Here is a 25,126-nt window from a genome sequence, read left to right on the forward strand (position 1 = left end):
CGGCATAGAGGTGATAATTGAAGCCGTGTGAGTGAATACGTTTTCCAAGGGAGGAGGTATAGATGGAGAAGAGGAGGGGCCCAAGGACAGAGCCTTGGGGGACCCCGACAGAGAGGGGGAGGTGGCAGTGTTGTAGGTGACACTGAAGGAGCGTTGGGAAAGGTAGGAGGAGAACCAGGAGAGAGCAGCGTCCCTGATGCCAAGGGAGTACAGTTTAGTAAGGAGGAGAGGGTGGTCAACAGTGTCGAAAGCCGCGGAGAGGTCGAGGAGCAGGAGGATAGCATAGCGGCCATTGGCTTTGGTGGTTAGGTGGTCGTTGGTGATTTTAAGTAGGGCTGTTTCGGTGGAGTGCAAGGGATGGAAGCCAGACTGTAGGGGGTCAAGGAGGTTGTTATCAGTGAGGTGGGCGCTTAGGCGATTGTAGGCCAGGCGCTCAAGGAGCTTGGAAGTGAAAGGCAGGAGGGAGATGGGTCTAAGGTTCTTAAGGTTAGTGGGGTCAAGGGACCTTCTACACCCCCCCCCCCCCCCGAACTAAAAAGTATCTACGGCCCTGGACCTAGGCCCAGGTTTTTTTTTTTTGTTTTTTTGCTTTCTGAAACGGCATCAATTCTTCTAGCTTTCTTTCAGTGGTATCTTTTTTATCACTTGTGCACTTTTTTTATTTTTGGTGCTATAAACAAGGTTTTGAGAATTTTTTTTTTTTTTTTGCAAAAATGATCATATTCTCATTTCGGTCATTAAAAAATATCCAAAAAACTCAAATTTCGTCATAAATTTAGGCCAAAATGTATTCTGCTACATGTTTTTGGTTAACAAAATCCCAATAGGTGTATATTGATTACGTTTGTGAGAGTTATAGCACCTACAAACTATGGTATAGATAATGGAATTTACACAGCTTTTACTTTCTGACTGCCCATCACATTTCTTGAGGTGCTAAAATACCAGGACAGTACAAACACCCCCAAATGACCCCTTCTTGGAAAGTAGACACCCTAAGCTATCTGCTGAGAGGCATATTGAGTCCATGGAGGATTTTTGTTTTTTCTACAAGTTTTTGAAATGACAAAAACCTTTTTTTTTTTTTTTTTTTTTTTTCCCCCACAAAGTTGACATTTAAAATGATATATTTCTCACACAAGCCATGGGTAGTTGTGGAATTGCACCCCAAAATACATCCTGCGACTTCTACCAAGTATGGGGATACCACGTGTGAGACTTTTTGGGAGCCTAGCCAGATACAAGAGCCTGAAATCCAATGACCACTTTGAGAGCCTGAAGGTGCGTAACTTCCTCATTTCACTTCCTCACTACCCATCACAGTTTTGGAGGCCCTGAAATGCCAGAATAGCACCAAACTCCCACAAAATGACCCCTTTTTGGAAAGTAGACGCCCAAAGGAATTTAAAAAAAGGCATGGTGAGTATTTTTTGCAGATTTATTTATTTATTTTTTTTTTTTTTTTTTTCTTCACAAGGTTTTGAAATATAAGAAAAGAAATGTTTGTTTTCTTTCTTCATTTTCCAAAAACTTGTGGCAACAAATGAGATCTGCAAAATACTCACCATGCTTCTTATCAATTTATTTGGGGTGCTTACTTTCCAAAAAGGAGTCATTTGGGGGTGTTTGGTGCTATCCTGGTTTTTTAGGGCCTCCGAAACTGTGATCGGTAGTCAGGAAGTGAAATGAGGAAGTAAAGCCCTTTTTAAGAGCCTGAAGGTGCTTATTGGATTTTGTGGTCCTGTACGCGGCTAGACCAGTGTTTCTCAACCTTTTTCTCAGTCAATGCATCCTTTAAAATTACGGAGAGTCCCTAGGCACCCCATTCTAAAATGTGAAAATTCCTATAATAGTTTTATATAACACAGCAACATTCACACACGTAGGACACCCAACATTAGAGGGGATTTATTCTTCCAAAGCACATACACTTTTGCACCCTGGTACCGACTAGTATTCTAGTGTTTCTCTTCTCCCTTAGTTTTTCTCCATCACTGAGCTAATGTGACCCCAGCACTGACGGAAAGAGGCTGTTTGAGGGTCAAATTAGGATGCTGTGCAGGCAGCTGACATCCTCCTTATCAACTGATGATGTCATTGCTTGTCAGGACGCCGGCGGCTAGAAGGTTGTAATGGTGCCCAATGAAAACCTGTGGCTTTGTGGAACTAAAAGGCAGGCTTATCCCACCTGCTGGCTTGTATACAATTTTTGGGCATTTTACCAAGAAGAAGCCTGAAGGCACCCCAGGGTGCCTGGGCACCCTGGTTGAGAAAGGCTAGACTGCCAAAAAGTCTCACATGTGGTACCCCCATACTCAGGCAAAGTAACAGAATGTATTTTGGGGAGTAATTCCACATATACCCATGGCATATGTGAGCAATAAATCATTTTGACAATTTTGTGGAAAAAAAAGAGCAGAAATCTCTGCCAGAAAGTGTGGTATGCCCACCATTAGATTATACCACCCTGCATCCACCAACTTCTAATGGTGGGCACACATTAGGTCACATGATGCCACATGCTCCAATTCCAAGATTGTACAAATGTCTAAATAGTGGCATGCTTGAATAAAAATTGTCCACATATAAGTGGTACCCCATATGGAAAAGTCCCAAACTATCTTGCCACTGCTCCCCATGTAGTCTGGGCATCCAGGAAGCTCCACGTGACTATCTTTTCCCTTGTAAATTCGAAACTTGTATGTCCCTGTGTCCCTCTCACAGGTCTTATACATCTTGACCCCATATCTGGCACGCTTGCTGGGGACAAATTGTTTGTTTGAATGCAAAGTGGCCAGAAAAATTAATGAGGGACTCGTCCATGCAGATTTTTTGCTGGGGAGTATAGACATCTGCAAATTTTTGGTTAAGGTGTTTTATGAGGGGCTGAATTTTGTGGAGTTTGTTGTCCTCGGGGTAACCCTGAATTTGACCCAGTGTGTTGTCATTGAAATGCATAAAACACATTATACTCTCATATCTATGCCTGGCCATGGAAGCAGAGAACACAGGCATGTGACGAATCAGATCTGTGGACAAAAACAACTGCAATTAATTTTTTTTTGTTATTTTGTTGTGGTTTTTGTTATGCCCATGTTGAGGGTTAGGCCCTAAAAAATTTAAATTTGGAAACTGTAATGGGTTTCCATATGAATGGTCTGGCAAAGTTTCAATTTGGGTTGTGCATATAAATTGCTTTGATCCACAATCCATGCATACAGATCTTCCGTGAAAAACCACTCCAAAAAATCAAGGGTAGTAGTTAAATTTGAATTCCGGGTTGGGCAGTGAATGGGGGAAGTAAGGGTGCTGATTCTGCCAACACTGCGGTTTTGTTTGCAGTGTATCAAGTGACAGTGACCTACTGACACTGCACCTGCTTGGGGAGAAGGGGGGGTAAGTGTAGGGGCTAAACGCAAGTGCTGGGGCTGATCCCGCTAACGCTGCATTTTTGGGGACACTATACTAATGTGAATGCTGGTATAGTGCTGATCTGATAAAAGCTATTGATCTGTTCAGACACTATACTAGCAATGGAGGTTTATGGTGTATGACCATGTTCCTGGCAATCAAGGGGTTAAATATGATTACTGGTCTACTGATGGGCAATCTGATGCATTCTGGGAAGGGTGTGAAAACCATGGGAGCGTGAATCGCGTGTATATTTGTGATTTTCCGCACCCGTGCCGCCCTGCACAAATTGAGCTTTCTTTCGCAGGTATTTGATCGCCTGTGCGTTTTTTTGTATGTGTGTTTTTTGCTCTGTGTGTAAAAAAAAAAAAAAAAAAAAAAAAAAAAAAAAAAAAAAAAAAAACCCCTAGACGTGTAAATTAGTTTACGTGAAAGTTATAGTGTTTACAAATGGTGGTATAGATACTGGAATTCTTTTAATAATGCGGCAATCAGTGACTTATGGCGGGGACTACGGTGGACATTCTGACACACGGGGGGGTGGGGGGGACTGACATCCCCAGTGACACCAATACAGTGATCAGTGCAAAAATATAAAAGCACTGACACTGTACTAATGGCACTGGGGAGGAAGGAGTTAACATTTGGAGGCAATCAAAGGGTTAACTGTGTGGGAGTGTTTTACTAGTGGGCAAGGGGGTGTGTGCTTCATTGTAAGCACACGGATCGGTACTGCTGTGCTCAGCCATCCCAATCCGTGTGCCCAAACTGATAGGGAGGAGGGCTGCATTGTAAATCACTGGGTTTGCCCGTAATCACCGGTCGGGACCCGGTGATTGATACCCGCATCCGCCCCCTACCCTGAAATGCAAAATCACGTGTGTGTGTGTGTGTGTGTGTATATGTAAGTGTGTGGTTTTTTTTGTTTTTTTGGGGTTTTTTTTGCGCAGCCTTGCCGCAGTATAAGTACTGTGGCTGGTTGGCAATCAGTTAAAGCAGTAATAAACCACACCAAAGAAGAATAACAAGATGGGCACCTGGGTGGTTTATGCACCGCAAACTAGCACATTGACAGACTTGCCTGAAACCGAAGCCCTCCAGCAGCACACTCGCGGGTCACGGCACTTCCATCATCACCCGGTCTTCCTTCCGAGTTAGAAGCTTCAGCCGTATGAATCATGGCATGATGACGACACGGCACGGATCTCTGAAGGAACCGCACGGGTATGCCTTTCCTTCACAGCGTATGCACTGGTGATGTCACCAGCTGCTTCAAAAGTAAATATTTCAGTGAAGAGACTTTTACTGTACCTATAGGTAAAAATCAAATAAGTGGCTTTACTACTATTTTAATTACATTGTATCTTTGGGGTTGTTCTGCTGCAGAATAAATTTGAGGCCAATTACACACCTCCCCTGATAGTATGACATGACGGATAAGTTTCTGCCTGTATTTTTCAACATTGAGGACACCACTGATCCTGATCAAATCTCCAACGTAATTTGCAGAAATGCAGCCCCAAACTTGCAAGGAACCTCCACCATGCTTTACTGTTGACTGCAGACACTCATTATTGTACCACTGTCCAGCCTTTCTGTATGCAAACTGCCTTTTTCTGCAGTCAAAATAATAGTAGGGAGCAGTTTATTCGCGTGAGTTGGAGATTGGTACAGTAGTGGTACAAAAGCGGTTCACTCTGCTTCTAAATATATTTGTGTGAAAGTGCAAACTCTGGCTGTCGGGGAATTCTATAAAATGTAAAATATGTTAAAGACTTACAGGGAAACGTTGCAAATAAAATACAAAATTTAATATAGCATAAATAATTGCTACACAAGCCATACTGTGATTTGGTGTTCTTAAAAAATCACCTTTCCGTTTCGTCTGCAGCTGCTGTAAATTTTCAATGCAATATGGCAACCTGGATGCTTTCTATATACAGTTGGTGTATAGCAGAGATTTGCTTTGCCTTCCTATATCTGGCCTTTGGGGCACTATTCCACCCATTGAAACCAACAATTGGGAACTATTACTCCCACTGACACAAACGATGGGGCAAAATTCTTCCCACTGACACCAACAGGACATGATTCCTTCTACTAATACCAACGAGGTAGCATTGTTTACTCCCATGGATGCCAGGGCATTTTGTACTCGCACTGACAGACGGGCACCCCCAAGTCTGAAGGACAGTAAGCTAACCCTTTTATTTTTGAACGTTTTTGGAGACCCATGGTGTACAAAAATGTAATTTCCTTCTTGTGTGATTTGGCTCACTGATATTCCCAAAAGTCTGCAGATTTTAGGCATCCTCTACGAAAAAAAATTTTTTGCGATACTAAAGTTGTGGTTAAAAAGTTAAAGCGATACTAAAGGTGTGGTGGTGTTTTACAGAAAAAATAAACATGTTATATTTACCTGGTTTGTGTTGTGGTATTGGATCCTCCACCTCTCGGGTCCCGTGCCGGCGCTCCTGGCTCCACTTTTCTGTTGGGTGTCACCATAGCAAGCGGCTTTCTATGGGGGCACCCAAGCAGGCTGTTCCCAAGTCTCTGCTCCTTGTGTCCATTCACACACAGAGCCGTGGCTTGGCCCTGCTCCCTCTCTCCTCATTGGCTGACTGGCTGTGATTTGACAGCAGTGGGAGCCAATGGCTTCTGGTTGCTGTCTCAGGCAGCAAGGAGGCAGAGATCCGGGACAGCCGAGGCTGTTGTGCACATCGATGGGGCTCAGGTAAGTAATGAGGGGGCTGGGGACACTACTGCACAAAGAAGGTTTTTTATCTTCATTCATAGAGGGTATGAAACTTTAAGCCTTTACAACCACTTTTTAATCAGTTCTAAAGAGATACTGCTTCTTTCCTCATTAGAAGACTGCAAGTGCATTAGCTGAATAATAATGAAAAACTCACTCCCATTCAAATAGTATCCAAAGACACAAAGTGGAACAAACTGCAGGTAGGACTCTGCGACAAGGTTTGTTGAAATCATTGCAATGTACATTGATCACCCAGAGGGGATTTGTGTGTGTTTTGTAAAAAAAAAAAAAAGAAAAAAAAAGTGGAGTTCACACTATGAACTGCATGTGAATCGCACAGGAATTACAACAAATTTCTGTGCAATTCACATGCATTTTCAGTACAGTGCAGTTTGAGCCTGCATCGCATCAAAGTGCAGGCACGTTATATTGGAGCAGCACCTCAACTGCATCGCATGGTTGTTTTTGTACGATACGATTCTGTGCTCCCCGCACAGAATCCTATCGAACAAAAACAACCATGCGATGCAGTTGAGGTGCTGCTCCAATAAAAGGAGCAGCACCTCAACTGCACACCACACTGCAATAGCAATGCATTTGGGGTGTCGTTAACTTTGTATTGACACCCTCAGCGAATCGCAAACATAGTGCGATTGAAATGCAGAGGGATTCCTGCACTTCCCCGCACCGCATATGTGTGTGAACCGGGGCAAAAACTGGAAAGCTGGCATCTTCCCATTTTCTCTTTTGATTTGCTGTCTTCATCTGCATTTATTTTACCCCATTGCAAGGAACAGACACACCGGAACCAATTAATGTATATCAGAGACCGCCATGCAAAGAGGGATGTTTCTGCTTTTGACCTGATTTACTGAATACATCTCTGGGCCAGTTTGCGTGTTTTGGCTAATGCTGTGGTTTTTGGTTGCTGACCTTTTTAGTTTATGTACAGAACTTTGTTCCTAAGATGGTATAGAAGGTTTCCAATCAAACCATATACAGACCAGATTCCAAACCGGTTTGTTTGGTTTCCTATTGCTGACAAAACAAGCAGTGCTATACAAAGGGAGATGATTCAATGGAATGTTTTTTTCATATTATTTACATTGTAGAAGACCTACAATGTATATAGGATATTTAAACTAAATGTTTTGTGAACTGCATAAAAAATCCTAGAACAAATAAATGGGGTGTCTTCTACAAATAACTTTAGGGAGTATTGACTGGCTTTTGATTTTTATTTTACAAGGTGTGTTATTAAAATGACTTTATTTTATTGCATGCCTCATGAAAAAATGAAATCTGGCTGCAGCATCAGTCCAAGTTTCTGCAACCCTTTTTAGGCTTAGGTAGCTCCTCCTAATAGCAGCATGGGTTAGAGCACTTCATTAATGCTCCAGACACATATAGAAGACAGTTAATGCAGCTCTGTATTAATGTATCAAATGTATTTTTAATTTGACTTGATCAGCTTTTTCAGCCTTTGTACAGCAGAGCTCAGACTAAGGCTGGCCATACACTATACAATTTTCTGCCCGATTTTTACCTTCAACTATGTAGTGCAAATTGGATACAATTGAAAGTGTTGTTAGGTTTAACCTCATATTATATGGTTTTTGGTAAATCTAAACCAAAAATTGTATAATGTATGTCCAGCCTAAGGGGGAAGCAGTGGGAGGAGCCAGATGAGTGCAGTGCTTCTAAGGAACTAAGGAGAGTGCCTTGTGACAGAGGAACTTGTCAGGCTGTTGCTTCTCTTTTCACTGTCCATTTAGTGAGAAAGGTAGAGGACCAGAAACAGAAAAAACAGGCCCATTGCCATGCCATTAGAAGTTGGAGCAAGTCTGATAGAACCCAACTTGTTTCCTGGTTGGAGGGTGTCCAGCATCATACATAAATTTTCAGTGATCTAGTAAGTTGGCAATGACCTATATTAATCTGGACGTAGGAAGAATGTGTCTGCAGGACTGAACTGAACTCGGGAGGGAGCAGTACCTATATGGACAGTGGGGTGCCTCCCACAATATGGAGTGTGCAGTCTGACACGAAGGGCTCCCAAACCAAGACTTGGAGGACTTCGAGACAGAAGGAATGCTAAAGCAAAGAGAGAATGAGCCACATACACTCGAGTGGGGTGTTTCCTACATACTGCAATATTTGCAATATAAGTAGGATTGTAAATTGTGAATTTTTGTGAGCCGGCATATTCGGACCCCTTTCTCTCCCATGTAGATTGGATTGTCACTGTATAGTTGAAATTCGGATCCATGAAATGGCTGAACATCCAGCAGATCTTCCGAACTTGAATTCCCTATTTGGAATTTATAATTATGTCTATTGCTTGTTAAAGACAAAATGGTAGCATCATATTTTGTTTACCAAAAGATAGAAATTCGAGAACTAATGTGGATTGCTGGAAAAGGACACATTGTATACGACAACTAACATCCAGTGTGGATTGAGACCCAGTTTGATTGCTGGTTTACTAAGGCTCCTTTCACATGGCTGGTCCAATTGGGTCCACCTGTCAGTTTTTCAGGCAGACCTGATTGGATAGAGCTAATCGGATCTGATCTAGTCCACTAAAAAAAAACTGAGGGGGAAATGTCTTCCTCCATCTAATCAATCGGAGGGCAGTTGGGTATAAACTAACAGCGGAATTTGTGTACTCCCAGCCACCTATAGAATCAGAGCTCGGTCCATGTCTGTTTTGCAAAAATCGTGAGTGGACCTGTAATTTTGATCAGCATGGGATCAGCAAACAGATCCCCTGCTGATCTCAACAACGTCCTTCCCGTGTGAAAGGGGCCTAAGCCTTATATGATCATAATCTTGACAAGACTCTGGGGAATGTTGAGCACTCAAACCTTGCAAGAAAACACTAGAGCACAGTGCTGGGAGCATCTTTTCACCTAGATTTTGGGTACTTTACATTCCTGAGATTCCATCAGGAAAAAGTAGATGTTGCTCTCCCCTAGGTGGGGAGGGTAATAATAAAAAGTGTTACCAGTTGTGTTCTTACCACGACTGGTTTCACTGGTCTTCTTCTCTCCCCAGTGCCTGCATCTGGCTTTGACAGCTTTCGGCTTCACAGCCAGGTGCCTACTGCGCATGCGCGTTTAGCGCTGCGTTCTGTGAATGGTCCCGTAATCTTCTGAGACCTGTCAATGTCCCAGAAGACTACAAGGAGGGGGAGGACAGCTTCCACTTCCAACCGCCTTAAGTGATCGCACTGGAAGTGGGAGCAGGTACCTGTCAAGTTTGGGTACCTGCTCCCCAATCCGGAGCGGGGGACAAAGCCTTAAAGCGTAACTTCCCTTTTTCAGGTGGAGTTCTGTTTTAACCAAACTTTGAACTCGTTTTTGTTTTGTTCATATGGCCTTTTTGATAAGTATATACATAAGGCTCGAAAAGCAGCTTTTATCACTGATAATATATATTTTTTCTTTCTGGTGCACCTTGCTGATAACCGCAGCCAGGCAGTAGATCTGGATACAAGCTCAGCAGAATAACAAAACTTAGAAACTACTTTTTAAAAGTCCTGACTCCTGTCATATCTGACTTAATCTATGAATCTGACAACAATCCCGTCCCCAACGTCTATGCTGCCTGTTCCAAACTGCAGATCTTCACCAACGGATGTCTTTTAGTAAATTGTCACCAGGTGGCCAGACATCATCTCCAGTACTGAACGAGGAGCATTAACCATATACCAATATCAAGAAAAAAATAATCGCTACAAAAAGCATGGTTGGATAGGTCTTGCCATTCTGAAGAAGTGAGACTGACTGACTCCTCACAGCATGTACTTTATTTGAAACCCAAGGGAAGAGGCTGGGATGGAAGGGCAAGAAAGACTTGACATATTGGGGGTTTATTTACTAAATCTGGTCCACTCAGAATCTCGTGCACTTCTGCATCGAAATCCATCAGCTTCCAGGTTTTATTGCTAAAGCTTAATTGAACAAGCTGAGGTAGGAAGCTGATTGGCTACCATACACAGCTGCACGACATTCTGAGTGAACCGACTTTCGTAATTAAACCCCACTGTTTTCTAGAGGCAGGACATGAAGCACAGACCTTGAAGGAAGTGGAGGCAGTTTCATTAAACCAAGTGCAATGGTGAGGCTTTGTTGCTGCCCTACTCTCCACAATGCAGTTAATTGGTTGGGCCAAGAGTATGGTGCTGGAAGTTTTGGTGTGAGGCTTCTTGTGCCAAAACCACTGCAGCTGCCCTGAGTTTTACAAACAATAAAATTGTATCCTACACTAAAGATTGGGATGCTTTACTCCTTAAGTGTTCTTGCATGGCAAGACCACTTACTGTTATCTCACATATATATTCTTATTATTATAGCCAAATTTACCACCCTAACTCCTCCCACAGTTTTTACACTACATAGACCGTAATATACCGAAACGTGTGGATTGTTCCCGATTGGTGTGCTATTACTTTGTGGAACGTTTCGCCGAATGGTTCACAAAATATTGGCGTTTTTGTGGTGAAATTGGTCCCATAGGAATGAATGGCGGAATGTTCAAAACTAGAGTGTGAGCTGAAAAATCAGGACATGATTTCTAAACTGCCATCACTGCCTCATTTTCAAGCCCACCTACACAAATCTTATATCAAAACGTTCAGGTATCCCTGCTGCCACTAAAAATGTCCTCGGCTAAGCCAAAGTCCTGATAGTTTTCACAATATGACCATTTGTTTGCAACTCACGCCACCCATTGATATTCATTGAAACTGCACTCTAGCCACCTCAAATTTGAAGGGCAATTTCCAAACTGCGACTGTGCCTTCATTTTTAATATTTTAGAGACATACTATGCATCAAAATGTAGGTCTGGGTCTTGTGATTCTAACAATATAAAGCTCTTCGCTGTAGGATTTATAGTTTTTAAAACTACGACCATTTGAAGACGCCAGTGAAGTGAGCAATTTGGAGCAGTTTGTTTTTAACCGTTCTTCTCTGCCCTATTTGAAATCTAATTTTGAATTCGTGACAGTTTGGCCGGCTTCTGGTTAAAGGTTTGGAAATAAGTTTTCTACAGTAGAGAGTATTTGAGGTGATAATGCTGCTAATGTTTTTATAACTGTATGTTTTAATGTAACTGTGAAGCACTTTAGGCAACAGCATTGCAATTAAATGCGCTATATAAATAAGTAGAAGTTGAAATGCATTTCTCACTCTATCAAGCTTGCCATGTGCACTTTTTAAATTTGATCAAACAATTGGTTAGTGTAATGTTTACTATCTTTACTCACTCCAAGCACTCCACACAGTTACTCTGCCCAGTCCAACCTTTTCACAGTTACTCCAGCCACTCCAAACACACAACAGTTACTCAAGCCACTCCACCCAGTTACTCCGCCCACTCCAGTTGTAGACTACTGGTGGAGGCAAAAACACTTCACACAATTTCCCCAGAAATTGTAGCTTTTCTAGTTATTATTAATATACAGTTTGCTCAGTGCTTTACAATATAATCCAGTTCAATACAAGAGGGATAGGAGGGCCCTGCTCCTTTTGGATCTTACAATCTAGGAGGGAGGGGCTAGTGGTACAAAAGATAGTACCTGTGGGGGATGGACTGGTTAAAAGAGTAGAAGATTCCATTATTAGCTGAGGGCAGGATAGGCTTCCCTGAAGATATAGGTTTTCAGAGATCGCCTAAAAGTGAGCAGAGTAGGCGATAGTCTGATAAATTTGGGGTAGAGCGTTCCAGAGGATGGGGGAAGCTCTGGAGTAGTCCTGGAGATGAGCATGGGAGGAGGAGGCAAGGGAGCTAGAGAGTAGGAGGTCTTGCGGGGAGCGGAGCATACGGTTTGGGTGGTATTTGGAGACAAGATCGGTGATGTAATTTGGGGCAGAGTTATAAATGGCTTTGTTATTAATGTTTAGAATTTTATCCGTTGGGCAATGGGAAGCCAGTGGAGGGATTGGCAGAGAGGGATAGCATATATGGATTGGTTAGTAAGGTGGATGAGTCTGGCAGCAGCATTCATGATAGACTGAAGAGGAGATAGCCTGCGATTTGGTAGGCCAATGAGGAGAGAGTTACAACAGTCAAGGCGAGATAGAACAAGGGAATGAATACTCTTCTTTACCTCTTAAGTCTGCAAATTTGTGTTGCATTAAGGCAGCCTATTAATTTTGAATGGACTCCCAAGGTACTAGAAACTGGGACCCAATGCACAGGAATATCGGGGAGAGACATTAAAGTGTTACTAAACCCACAACCGTAAAATCAGTCTGTATATGCAGTAAAGCATGCTTGTTATACTCACTGTGGAACCTAAGGGGTTAATCACACTTTAGTAACACTTTAAGATTTAATTCTAGTAAAGCCAAGCCTAAAACTAACCTAACAAAATGTAGCTCGGACGCTAACACCTTTTTGTGCATAGGTTTCTCGTCCAGTGTTGGGTACGTCTCATTGCCCGAAGAACACAGGTTCTGCACTGAAACACTAAAATCCTTGCACCAGAGGACAGTGATTCACTTGCACTGGAGTAATAGGAAATACAAAAATCTGGGGCCACATGAACATACCTGAATCATGCATTCCTTCTCCAAAGCATAGAAATGTTCTTGTAAATGCAGTTATGGTGTGTTCACCCGTACAGAACCCAAATAGAATGCATTGTTCCTTTTTGCTTCTCTTAGTTAGTTTTATTATTTACCAGTATTATTATAATATATAAAGGTTAGTAATACATATTACTAATATTGATTTAACGCCAACAGTTTACGCAGCGCTTTACAACATAAGAGCAGACAGTACAGTTACAATGCAATACAGTAGGAATCAGAGGGCCCTGCTCATTATAGTTTACAATCTAACCTGTTATTGTGCATATATCTTGTAATTCTACTAGGAGAGAAATGTAGTCTATAATGCAAGATTGAAGTTTTGTTTTTGTAGTAGAGTCCTGCCTTTTCAATGTGAAATAAAGGTAAAATCTACCCTAAACATTCTAGACCAAAAAAAGGGGGTTGTATCCATCTGATGTTTGTGCGTTATTTGAACTTTCGTCTGTTAAAATAAGATTCTGGAACAGCCTATTCTTGTAATTATCCCCGAGGCCATAACTTTTGTTCCCAACATGTCTATTTTTGAATCTTCCTAATCTTAGATTATCACAATAATGTTGCAGTACATACAGAAGATTGTTCATTCACTATGGTGTCTGTTTTTATAAAAGAGAGAAAAGCTGATCTTCAGGATCACGGCAGGTCTCTCGTGTACAGGTTTATGTAGCTGAGATGAGTAGTAGAGAAAATGTTCTTCCCTTCTCATCACAGCACACAACTGTTTTTGTCACAAACTGCCAGTTTATGAAAGTAAGATCTCAGTGGCCGTTACTATGAAATATCTCTATATCAGATTCTCCAGCTCAAAGGTGGAGAATGTGGGCGAGAAGTTGGTGCGATTAACCCTGGAAGATTGCTTCTGCCTCTGTACAGTATCCGGTAGCATGAAAGAAGAATTTTTCTATGAAGTAGCATCTTGTAGGTAATGAGATGTACACCATTACAAGTAACTGTGTTTGGTTCAATATCACAAAATAAATGATTAAACTTTAACCTTTGAAAGTGCCTAGCCAAGGTTTGTTTAGTTTTAACAAAAGGCTTAGGGCCCTATTTTGTCAGTGTCAAATATGGAATGTAGTTGATTGTATGTATTAATTGGATTCAAATTCTTGTTTTGAAGCTATAAATCTAATGCAGGCTTTTGTCCTGCTGGTAACTGGGGCAATACTGTGTGATGGTGGTTCTCCTTGAAAATATATATCTTTATTTTTTTATATTTTCCTATGTGCTTGCGTTTTTGGTCATACAAAGTTTTTTGTTTGGATTGTAATTTCAGAACAGTGATGGTTGCATGTAGCAATACGACCTTGTACACAAATGCATTGAATCATGTCTCTGTGGATTCAGTTGTAGATGACTATCTATGACAGCTCTTTTACTTTCAATAACATATCCTACTGTATTAGCATGTTTTTTAATATATTTGTTTTTTTTATAGGTTTGGACGCTTCTGACATCATGGAAATGAAAGGTAAGCTATTCAACAGTTTTCTTTGAAATCCTAACCCAGAAGAGTCTGCTCTGTTTCCCTTTGTCCACACGACTTCAGTTGGCATGGTACACGTATCGTTATGTGGTGCGTATTAACAGAACCATTTTCAGGGTCCTTCCCTTGATTCTCAGAGCTAATAGTGTTATAGCACCTCCTATTTTATAAACTCTAAGCATTCAAGTGCCTATCTGCATCTCAACCTTCTTTTTTTTTTTTTTACCAGAATGCTGGAGCGAATCTTCTCAATTCAATGAAAATACATGCGCTAAGATGTGCAAAACACATTGTGATGCGCACTTTGAAAATGCTGTTATCACACATTAGATGTGTAGTGTATTAACATGGGTTTGAGTGTTTTTCAGTTTATTTTTAATGGAAAACTCCTAGACGTGAATCCGGTATTGGTATATCATCTGAACCAACCCTGGAGGACTTAATTTATTGATGAAACTTGGAAATATCCTCAGATATTCCAGAAACTAAAATTATAAAAAAAAAAAGACTAGAACACCAAATTTAAACAGCATTAGGGTTTATGATAAGTAAACTACCCCTTCCTTTTTTTGTTTTGTTTTTTTGTGTTTTTTTTTTTTTATCCATTAAAAAAAGTCAAACTGACATTTACGAACGCATAGCATCAATAAGCAGGAAATTGCTTATGTGATGGAGCTAAAGCATGACGGATTTGATGAGCTTGTGTGGTGCCAGCAGAGGCATGCACCCCCCCCCCCCCCCCCCGCCCCTTCACCCTCTTTGCCATGACCATTACAAGAGACTGCTATATGATATATTTCTTAGAAGTCACGGACATGTTGAAACTACTAGAGGATCCTGATGTGTTACAAAAGACTACTAGAAAGTACTGAGTTTTAGAGACCAATAACCTGCCATTTGCTATTGATTCATACCGTTGTAGCAGTTGGTGGGTAGTTTTAGAGACCAATAACCTGCTGAAAGAGACAAGAGGCCACTGTTTAAAGAGGTGACTAAGCAAAATGATTTAAAAGGCCTTCCAAATAATGGTGCTGGGACTTCCACAACATCTGATCATTGTTTTTAGAGCTATGGGGTAGTTTAGAGAGTCTGTCTTATGTTGTCCTATATATTGCAGAAAATAACTAGGGATTAAGGAAAAGATACAAGAGTCAAGTTTGGTTAGCTGTACAACCCTTTTTCTCTTTTCTGCTAAATGTTTTATAGTACTGCTTGTTGAAGGACAGCATTGGACAACCTTCGCAAACTATCTGATTCTGATAGCTATGAAAACTGTGAAATCAACAATCAGCTTGCAGTTGAATTTGAAGTCTCTGCAGTATTATATTGGTTTGGAATACACACGCATACTCCTTTTTTCTTTTTTTTTTTTTTTTCCCTCCCTCTTCAATACATTCTGAATCCAGGTTTAATAGAGGATACAATGCTTGTGTTTTTTTTTTTTTTCTAGCAATAATGTTACTAAGGCAAAGATCAACAAGATTCTTGTTGGCCCTTACTTGCTAAGGGATTGGGATGTATATAGGAAAGGTAATATGGAATATCGGCTCTGAGGAAGAGGGCACACACTTTGAGACCCCATTCAGATATTGAAAAATCGCAAGTGGCAACACTCATTCCTGCAATGCAAAGTGTGATTTACACTCTTTTCTGCATGTTGTGCATAGGGCAGCCTGTTCACTTCAGTGGGCTGACCTATGCGTGTTTTTTGTTGCTTTAAAAAATCTCCTCCATTCTGGGCGAAAGGCTAAGCACAATTTTTAAAAAAACATTTTGCTGTGCGATTCTGTTGTGGCACAATTTTAGCAGAACTGCACCGCATTTGGGGTGCTGTTAACAGTAGCACTTAAACACGAATTGTGTGTTTTTGCCACAATTCTGAATCGTTGGCAGAATCGCAGCAATACTGCCTGCAAGTCTGAATCTTCTGTGAACAGGCCCTGAGACATATCTGTCATTGACTCTCTAGTAGTAGTTCCATTCAGCTGGGCTTTGTTCTGTAATGTTGAAGACCTTTTGAAACTTGTCAAGCCACTACTTCTGTTCTTGTACAATAACATCTGCCTTTCCAAGGTGATAGGTAGCACCAACTGTGACGTTCACGGCGTCAGACCCCTGCCCTTCTCACCAAACTCGTGACTGAAGGACTAGCCAATCTAAAACCGAAATGTCACATGCGTAACAATGCCACGCCCAGCTGCACCCTGCACACAGATTTTCCAGCTAATGAACCACAACCTGTGTACCTGCAGCCTGAGAGCGATTGTTTGTTTCTGGGTCAGGTTAATTACGCAATTAACCCTTCACACTGCCACCACCTCCTTTTTGTACAGAGAAAGAGGAAACTCTGCAATATCAGCAATAACACTGATGGTTGAAATAATCCTCTGTATACCACTGTCACCACAGACAGGTTATACAGAGGGTTAAACCCACACAGTAGCGCTCTTTAGAGGCAGGAATTCGTAGTTTGCTTTAAAGGCGTTAGAAACCGTTCCAACACTTTCAGAAAGTAAGATTTATTACTAAAAGGTCAAAAGGGTGCAATAAAAATATTTACAGAACAAAGATGTGACCAATATATACAGTGAGGAACAGAAGTATTTGAACACCCTGCTATTTTGCAAGTTCTCCCACTTAGAAATCATGGAGGGGTCTGAAATTCACATTATATGTGCATTCCCACTCTGAGAGCCAGAATTAAAAAAAAAAAAAAAAAAAACAAAACAAAAAAAAAAAAAACCACAATTCAGGAAATCACATTGTATGATTTTTAAAGAATTTTATTTGTCTTGCACTGCTGAACATAAGTATTTGAACACCTGAGAAAATCAGTGTTAATATTTGACACGGAAGCCTTTGTTTGCAATTACAGAGGTCAAACGGTTCCTGTAGTTCTTGACCAGGTTTACACACACTGCAACAGGGATTTTGGCCCACTCCTCCACACAGATCTGTCAGGTTTCGGGGCTGTCGCTAATCAACACAGAGTTTCAGCTCCCTCCAAATATATTCTATTGGATTTAGGTCTGGAGACTGGCTAGGCCACTCCAGAACCTTAATATGCTTCTTACAGGGCCACTACTTGGTTATCCTGGCTGTGTGCTTCGGGTCGTTGTCATGTTGGAAGACCCAGCCACGACCCATCTTCAATGCTCTGACTGAGGGAAGGAGGTTGTTGCTCAAAATCTCACAATAAATGGCCCCATTCATCCTCCCCTTAATACAGTGCAGTCGTCCAGTCCCCTTTGCAGAAAAGCCCCCCCAAAGCATGATGTTACCACCCCCATGCTTCACAGTAGGGATGGTGTTCTTGGGATGCAACTCATCCTTCTTTTTCCTCCAAACACAACGAGTGAAGGTTAGACCAAAAAGTTCTACTTTGGTCTCATCTGACCACATGACTTTCTCCCATGCCTCCTCTGGATCATCCAGATGGTCATTGGCAAACTTCAGACGGGCCTGGACATGTGATGACTTGAGCAGGGGAACCTTCCGTGCAATGCATGATTTGAAACCATGACGGCGTAGTGTTCTACCGACAGTGACCTTTGAAACTGTGGTCCCAGCTCTCTTCATGTCATTGACCAGCTCCTCCCTTGTAGTTCTGGGCTGATTCCTCACCTTTCTTATCAGTGATACCCCACGAGGTGAGATCTTGCATGGAGCCCCAGTCCGAGGGAGACTGACAGTCGTCTTTTAGCCTCTTCCATTTTCTAACAATTGCTCCAACAGTTGATCTATTTTCACCAAGCTGCTTGGCAATTGCCCCGTAGCACTTTCCAGCCTTGTGGAGGTCCACAATTTTGTCTCTGGTGTCTTTTTACAGCTTTTTGGTCTTGCCCATGGTAGTAGTTGGCGTCTGACTGACTGTGGGGTGGACAGGTGTCTTTAAAGAGCTCAGACAGGTGCTACTAAGTTAGATTAATCAGTGGAGCAGAGGTGGACTTTTTAAAGGCACAGTAACAGGTGTTTGAGAGCCAGAATTCTTTCTGTTTCTTAGGTGTTCAAATACTTCTGTTCAGCAGTGCAAGACAAATTCTTTAAAAATCATACAATGTGATTTCCTGATTTTTTTTTTTTTTTTTTTTTTTTTTTTTTTTTTTTTCTGTCTCTCAGAGATGGAGTGCACCTACAATGTGAATTTCACACCCTCCATGATTTCTAAGTGGGAGAACTTGCAAAATCATAGGGTGTTCAAATACTTCTGTTCCTCACTGTATATAAATATACAGAGTACAACAGCACAGCAAAGAGAACAGGAGTTTCGAGGGTTAAAGTACTTGCCAATCAGCCTTGGTTTAAGCAGTTTCAAGTCTTATGAGCTCAAAAAGGATTTCTTGTCTCACACTGTCAGTTTCGATGTTACACAGGAGACTCTTCTTTCTTTCTCTCACCCACCCCACTCCAAGCATAACAGCCTTTTTGTAGGATTTCCGCAGGGTGTCTCCTTGCAACAGAGAACCAATTGCCTTATTTGGGGAGGGAGGTGTAGGTGGAGACCTAAGTTATAACCGGAAACTACCATAGCTTATATTTTGGCCCATAACTTTTCCTAGGTACATGTAACATTCCACCCACAGGGAAATTAATATGCAGAATCATCTGCTGAAGTTCTACATATGAAATATAACATACCTGCTAGGATGATTAAGGAGATTTTATTTTCTGCTCTCGGCTAGGGAAGGTAATATACCAAACTATTTGTCTCAACGTGACCAATCTGAAGATATGCCTGTTTTTTGTGTAAGTCACTCATATTCCAAGATATGAAATCATAGGGGGAAATTGGATTTTGAATATGGTGTCTAGTTTATTACTTATCTGGAATGTCTTTGAACTCAGTGAAGGACTTGGTTTACGCTTTTCCGATATCCCAGATTGCACATTTAGCAGACAGCTAGACCCCAGCTCCACTGGGGGTTTTAAAGCTCTGAGCTCCCTGCTGTGCTTTGGCTGCCTGTGACCTCTGCCATCACTCAGGCCACATGTCACCCCACAGCGAGGGAGGGGGATGAGCAAAGAGGGGGAGAGAGATCTACAAGATGGAGGGTTGGAGCAAAATGGTTGAACCGCATCCATCTCTGTGGGTACGACTGCTACACCAACAACTTGATCCAATGTGGATATAAATGTTTGAGTATTTTTCTAAACTCTCATTGAAGACGTGGATTTGACAAGTTATTCTACTCTTCTTTACCCTTAATGCCTTACTCCACCCCCCCCCCCCACTGCCTCCACCCACCAACTTACTTACTGCACAGGAGATTGCCAGTCACTTCAAGATTGACACAATTCGTGATGAGATCTCTAGTGTCAAGCTTCCTCCTCTAACCAACATACTAGGTCCTACACCAAACTACGCTCTCTCCTCCTTCGACCCTGTTACCACCAAGGAAGTTACCAAACTCCTTTCCAAGGCCCACTTCACCACCTGTCCCCTGGATCCTGTCCCTTCATGACTGTTGCAGCCTCCTTCCTGCTCTATCCTAAACTCTCTGACCCACATCTTCAACCTCTCACTCTCCATGGGCACCTTTCCCTCCCCACTCAAACATGCACTAGTTACCCCCATCCTCAAAAAGTCCTCGCTGGACCCCACCTGTTTGAATAACTTAAGACCCATCTCCCTGCTCCCGTTTGCCTCCAAGCTTCTCGAGCGCCTTGTTCACAACCGTATGAACTGCTACCTCACCGACAACAACATTCTTGATCCCGACAGTCTGGCTTCTGCCCACAACATTCCACAGAAACTGCCCTACTAAAACTCACTAATGACCTACTAACTGCTAAAACCAACGGCCATTACTCCATACCCCTTGACCTTTCCGCTGCCTTTGACACAGTCGACCACCCACTCCTCCTTCGTAAACTCCACTCCATCGGCCTCCGTGACTCTGCTCTCTACTGGTTCTCCTCTTACCTTTTCTCAGCACACTTTCAGTGTCACAACTCCTGCTCCTCTACTCCGCTTCCTCTTTCTGTTGGGGTACCCCAAGGTTATGTTCTTGGGCCCCTCCTTTTCTCTCTACCCCTCCTCCCTGGGCCAGCTGATAACCTCCCATGGCTTCCAATACCACCTCTATGCTGATGACACCCAGATCTATCTCTCCACTCCCCAGCTCACCCCCTCAATCTCCTCACGTATCACAAATCTACTAAGCAACCTATCAGCATGGATGTCACATCACTACCTTAAACTGAATCTTTCAAAAACTGAGCTTGTAATATTTCCTTCTCCCCGATCCCCTACTCACGACCTTATCATTAAGATCAACAGCACAACCATTGGTCCTTCCCCTCATGCCAAGGTGCTAGACGTAATCCTAGACTCTGACCTCTCCTTTTGGGCCCCACATCCACTCACTGGCCAAATCCTGCTGCCTCAACCTCCGGAACATTTCCAAAATCCGCCCCTTCCTGACCAATCACACCACAAAACAACTTATCCACACCTTGGTTATATCACACCTCGATTACTGCAACTCCCTCCTCACTGGTCTGGTCTACCGTTACACAGGCTATTCCCCATTCAGTCTATTATGAATGCTGCTGCTAGACTCATACACCTTACCAACCGATTTTTTTTTTTTTTTTTTTCTTTTTTAAATAAGCATCATACTTGCCATCTTTCAGTGCAATGGTTTTTCACAGAGCATCCCTGATCCTCCTCGTTTTTTAGGCCCCACTGGCACTTCTGGCGCTTTCCTTTTGCTGATTTGCTCCCAGAACAAACCACTTGCTTTAGGGGCACTCATGCCTACTCGCTCCTGAGCTGGCTCTGTCTCTATGGGACACAGAGAGCTTGGCTCAGTCCTGCCCTTGCCTGCTCCCTCCTCATTGGCTGTGATTAACAGCAGCAGTAGCCAATGGCTCTTGCTGCTGTCTCAGCCAATTAGGAGAGAGAGACACAGGAAAGCTCCTACTCTTGTGCAGCGCTGGATCAAGATTGGGCTCAGATAAGTATAGAAAGCATGAAGGTAAAAAAACCTTCACCCATTACAACCACTTTAACAGACCAAAGGTGGCAAATATGAGGTTAATTTTTGAGATTTACATACACTGATGTACTGGAACTGAGCAGTGTCAGATTTACCCTACTTCAATTGAATTTTAGGCAGAATTTTACCACAGAGTGGCTTCAGAAGATGTGCATTTTTGGAGTGGTCCAGCCAAAGGCCACCCTTTTGAAAAATAGACTACATACAGAAAAATACATTAAAGTATATACTTGTATTGTAAAGCGTTGAGCAAACTGTTGGCGCTATATAAATCCTGTATAATAATACATGTATAAACCCTGTATGGGTGGGTTATTTAAAAAATAAATTCCTAGAAATGTACCAATTTTAGTAAAAGTTGCATAACTGATTACAATCTCTAGTAGAAATATATTGCAAAAGTAGTTTATTAAGCTGGAAATGCATTTGTTTTACCCTATATATTTTGAAATTGATAGATATCTACTTTATTGCAGTACTCAGTTCTGCAATTACCTGTTTTTAAGTAATTGTGTACTACTACATGGTCATATAGGGAAAAAAAAATGGTTAAAGCTTGTTTTATGATCCTAAAACTTGTTTCCTATGTCTGGTTTAGATGGAAACTATGGATATGATGGAAATTCAGGACACAACTATCAGGCTGGAATGGGCCCGGCTGCAGGATATCCCAATGCTCCACAGGGATATTACCCTCCTCCAAATGCAGGACCAGGCATGCCCTCTCCATATGGATATCAACAGCCTCCCCCAGGTGGATACCAAGGTGGGTGTTGCTATGTAACTTTTATTTGGGATAAAAGAAAAATTCAAAGGCTTAGTAACCTATGAAGGACATATGCCAAGAATATATAGTTGGCCTGGATGTTGTGACTGCTTCATAATGCAAAGAAGCATGCCCAGGAAAACCCTGCAAGTATATTGATGAGAGGAAATCGTGTGTTTTCATACATTAATCCTAATTAAAAGGTATGCGCTAATAACAAACTTATACAAAGGTGTATATCATCATCCAAAAAAAAAACAATTTAGTGTTTTAAATAAATAATTATAGTGTCCAAAGATAAATTAGTGTCCAAAAAATATATATATATATTGGTGTCCAAAAATTTTTTATATATATATATATATATCTCTTCAGTGACTTGAACCAATTGTGAAAAATCCACCACCAAAGGAGATTAAATGAAATCACCAGAGCTAATGGCTGGTCAGATTATAAACCAGCAACAGCGCTTGTGCTCTGGGAGCAATGAACCCGATGTCCAAATAGATATGGTGAAGTTTCAAATACTTCCAGATAATAATAATCACAGACAAACAACTTTGCAGCCCAAGCTCTTATGATGAACTTCTCCACTCTTTCTCATATCTCCATGAGAGCATACAGTACACTCAGGGACAAAAAAGAGAACATAATGGTGCAATACGTTTTTTTCATTTATCTCTTTATTAAAAAAGGAAACTCACAAACAAGGTGTCCAACAGACACCAGCTTCAATCTCAAAAAAAGGTGAGATACAATTACCGCTCACCGCGGATCTCTCACATACAGCACAAAACAGCAAGGCTCTCTAACGTCCACATTGAGTAGGCCACGCCCAACCGGTTTCGTCACACTGACGTCATCAAGGGGCGGTACAAATGGGAACATCAGACAGCTCTCATAAATACCACCCTTCATCTACATAATTTTAACACCCAGCCAATCACTTCGTTCCTAGTTTCCTTAATCACGCCGGCTTGAACAGGTGTTTCCCAATTTAATTATACATATACACTCTACTACATAAAAAAAGCAAAATATATATACCCTGCAGGTTTGAATCAGTACAATACCGCTCTCCTTCAAAAATACCCACAAAAAAATATATAAAATTATAGAAACATAAATATATGCAGAAAAGCATTATATACTCCATCCTGTGCATGGCTCTTCAAACAACAAAAAACCCTTAAAGGGCCATGCACAGAACTTAAAGCACAACTCTTCTCAAAATCAAATCAAATTACAAACATTTATAAAAAATATAAACCAAATTAAAATACATTATATATAACAAACAATATATGTATATCAATATTTAAAGCAGATAATAAATATCTGTTTAAACCTCTTGATACTAAAGACTCAAAGAAATATCAAAAAAGGAGACTTTTTGGATATATTAATTGAATCAGATCTAAACAACTCCAATGACTTTTTACTCAATTCCATAAAAAAAAATTTTTAAGATTCAGATTTTTAATTTCAGTCTCAACCATTTTTTTTAAAAAAACATCTAGATATACATTCCCTATATTTTTAGGATTAAACGTAGAAGAGTTCTTCAAATTACTATGCATGTAGACCTTATATATAATTTTTTTTTTTTTGGACACTAATTTATGTTTGGACACTATAATTTATTTAAAACACTAAATGTTTTTTTTGGATGATGATATACACCTTTGTATAAGTTTGTTATTAGCGCATACCTTTTTAATTAGGATTATTGTTGCCAAAATTTATTTTGGGTGGTATATGCTGCTGACACTTTGGTGTTTTTTGTAATATGGCGCTTTTTTTTCTTTTTTAATTTGGTGTTTTCATACATTGATTGGGGATAAAAACTTTCTATTGCACTATAATTTAATAGGTTTGGGCATCGCAAGCATGTATAAAAATGCTTTTCATATTCATTTTTATTTGGGGAATGCAGTTTGATGGTGGGAAAAAATATAGGACCAGTTTTTGGCTTTCAGATGATCACCTGTGTTTCCAGTAAGAAGTCTTGCATCCTGTAAACATTTTGTACAGGTTTAATAGGCTGGTGAACAAGCTACCCCTGTGTGTCAGCAGAGGGAACTCCTTCTTATGCAATTTTTGTAATAATATGAAAAACTAATAAATATTTAAATTAAAAAAAAAAAAAGACAGTACATATAAATAATCAATACATTTCTACTTTGCCCCTTCTAATTTCCTCTTTTCTTTCCCTCCCCTCTGCAAGATGGGAACTCTTAAGCTGGGCATATAGAGAACAAACTTTCTCCAGTTCAGCAGGGACCAGTTCAGCAGGGAATAACTCAGCGGCTAGGTTTCCATATCAAGTGTGTGGATAGGGAAATCGGGTTGTGTGTGTGTGTGTGTGTTCAACCCGTTTTTGGGTTTTTGTTTTTTTTTTGCTTAACCTTAAGTCATGTCAATCCTATAAACCTTTTTTTGCTTGAGTGAACCTGTGTTGATGGGCCTGGCAGATGAAAATACCAGTCTTGCAGTCAGATGTGCAAGGACTTTCCTGCAGCATTCGTCTTAATATCCATGTTGGTTTCAGGTAGTTGTCCTAATCTACAATAGGCGGGAAAGGTACTGACCGCCTTCTTTCATCTAAACGTGATCAACATAATGTAGGGTAGGATAGTGGAGCCAGAAACTAAAATGGTATAAGCAGCTGGTGGGTACATAACTTTTAGTTTCCGACTCATTTTTTACCTTAAATATTTAGGTGAACTTTTTGGGAATTTTAAACGAAACCTGTAAAAAAGAATCAAAATTCATAGAAAATTCTATTGCTAACCTATCCTGAAAACACTAGTTGGATGGCTGCCCATAGTGCTCTCAGTCTTCAGAGCTACAGTCACGACATTTGCGGCCCGGGGGTCGGTTTAATACGGCCCTCCAACAGCCCTCCCTGCTCTGTGTAATGTGGCCCTCCCTTCTATGGCAGACAGTCTTCTGCTTGAGAGCAGAGGGTAGTGCGCATGCCTGACTGCGGCGCGTTCTCCCTGGTCTGTGTAAATGCGGCTGTCGCACGGCCCTCCCTTCTGTGGCAGACAGTCTTCTGCTTGAGAGCAGTGCTCATGCCTGACTGCGCCGCGCTGGGAG

The 25,126-nt window shown here is 41.3% G+C and overlaps 1 protein-coding gene across 2 annotated transcripts in view; it reads left to right on the forward strand.

The window, feature by feature from the left end:
• The window catches only part of LOC149469263 (phospholipid scramblase 2-like), an 89,606-nt gene that overhangs the window by 36,128 nt on the left and 28,352 nt on the right, over positions 1-25,126 (forward strand). For both annotated transcript variants that reach the window (XM_089669537.1, XM_089669538.1), the window contains exons 2-3: positions 14,210-14,242; positions 21,857-22,024. In XM_089669537.1, coding sequence (XP_089525663.1) covers positions 14,230-14,242; positions 21,857-22,024 — 181 coding nt within the window. In that variant the 5' untranslated portion in view covers positions 14,210-14,229. The remainder of the gene's footprint in view (positions 1-14,209; positions 14,243-21,856; positions 22,025-25,126) is intronic.

This window comes from Staurois parvus, unplaced genomic scaffold (assembly GCF_062004578.1).
Source record: "Staurois parvus isolate SC_StPar_1 unplaced genomic scaffold, SC_StPar_1.0 ptg000078l, whole genome shotgun sequence".
Lineage (NCBI taxonomy): Eukaryota > Metazoa > Chordata > Amphibia > Anura > Ranidae > Staurois > Staurois parvus.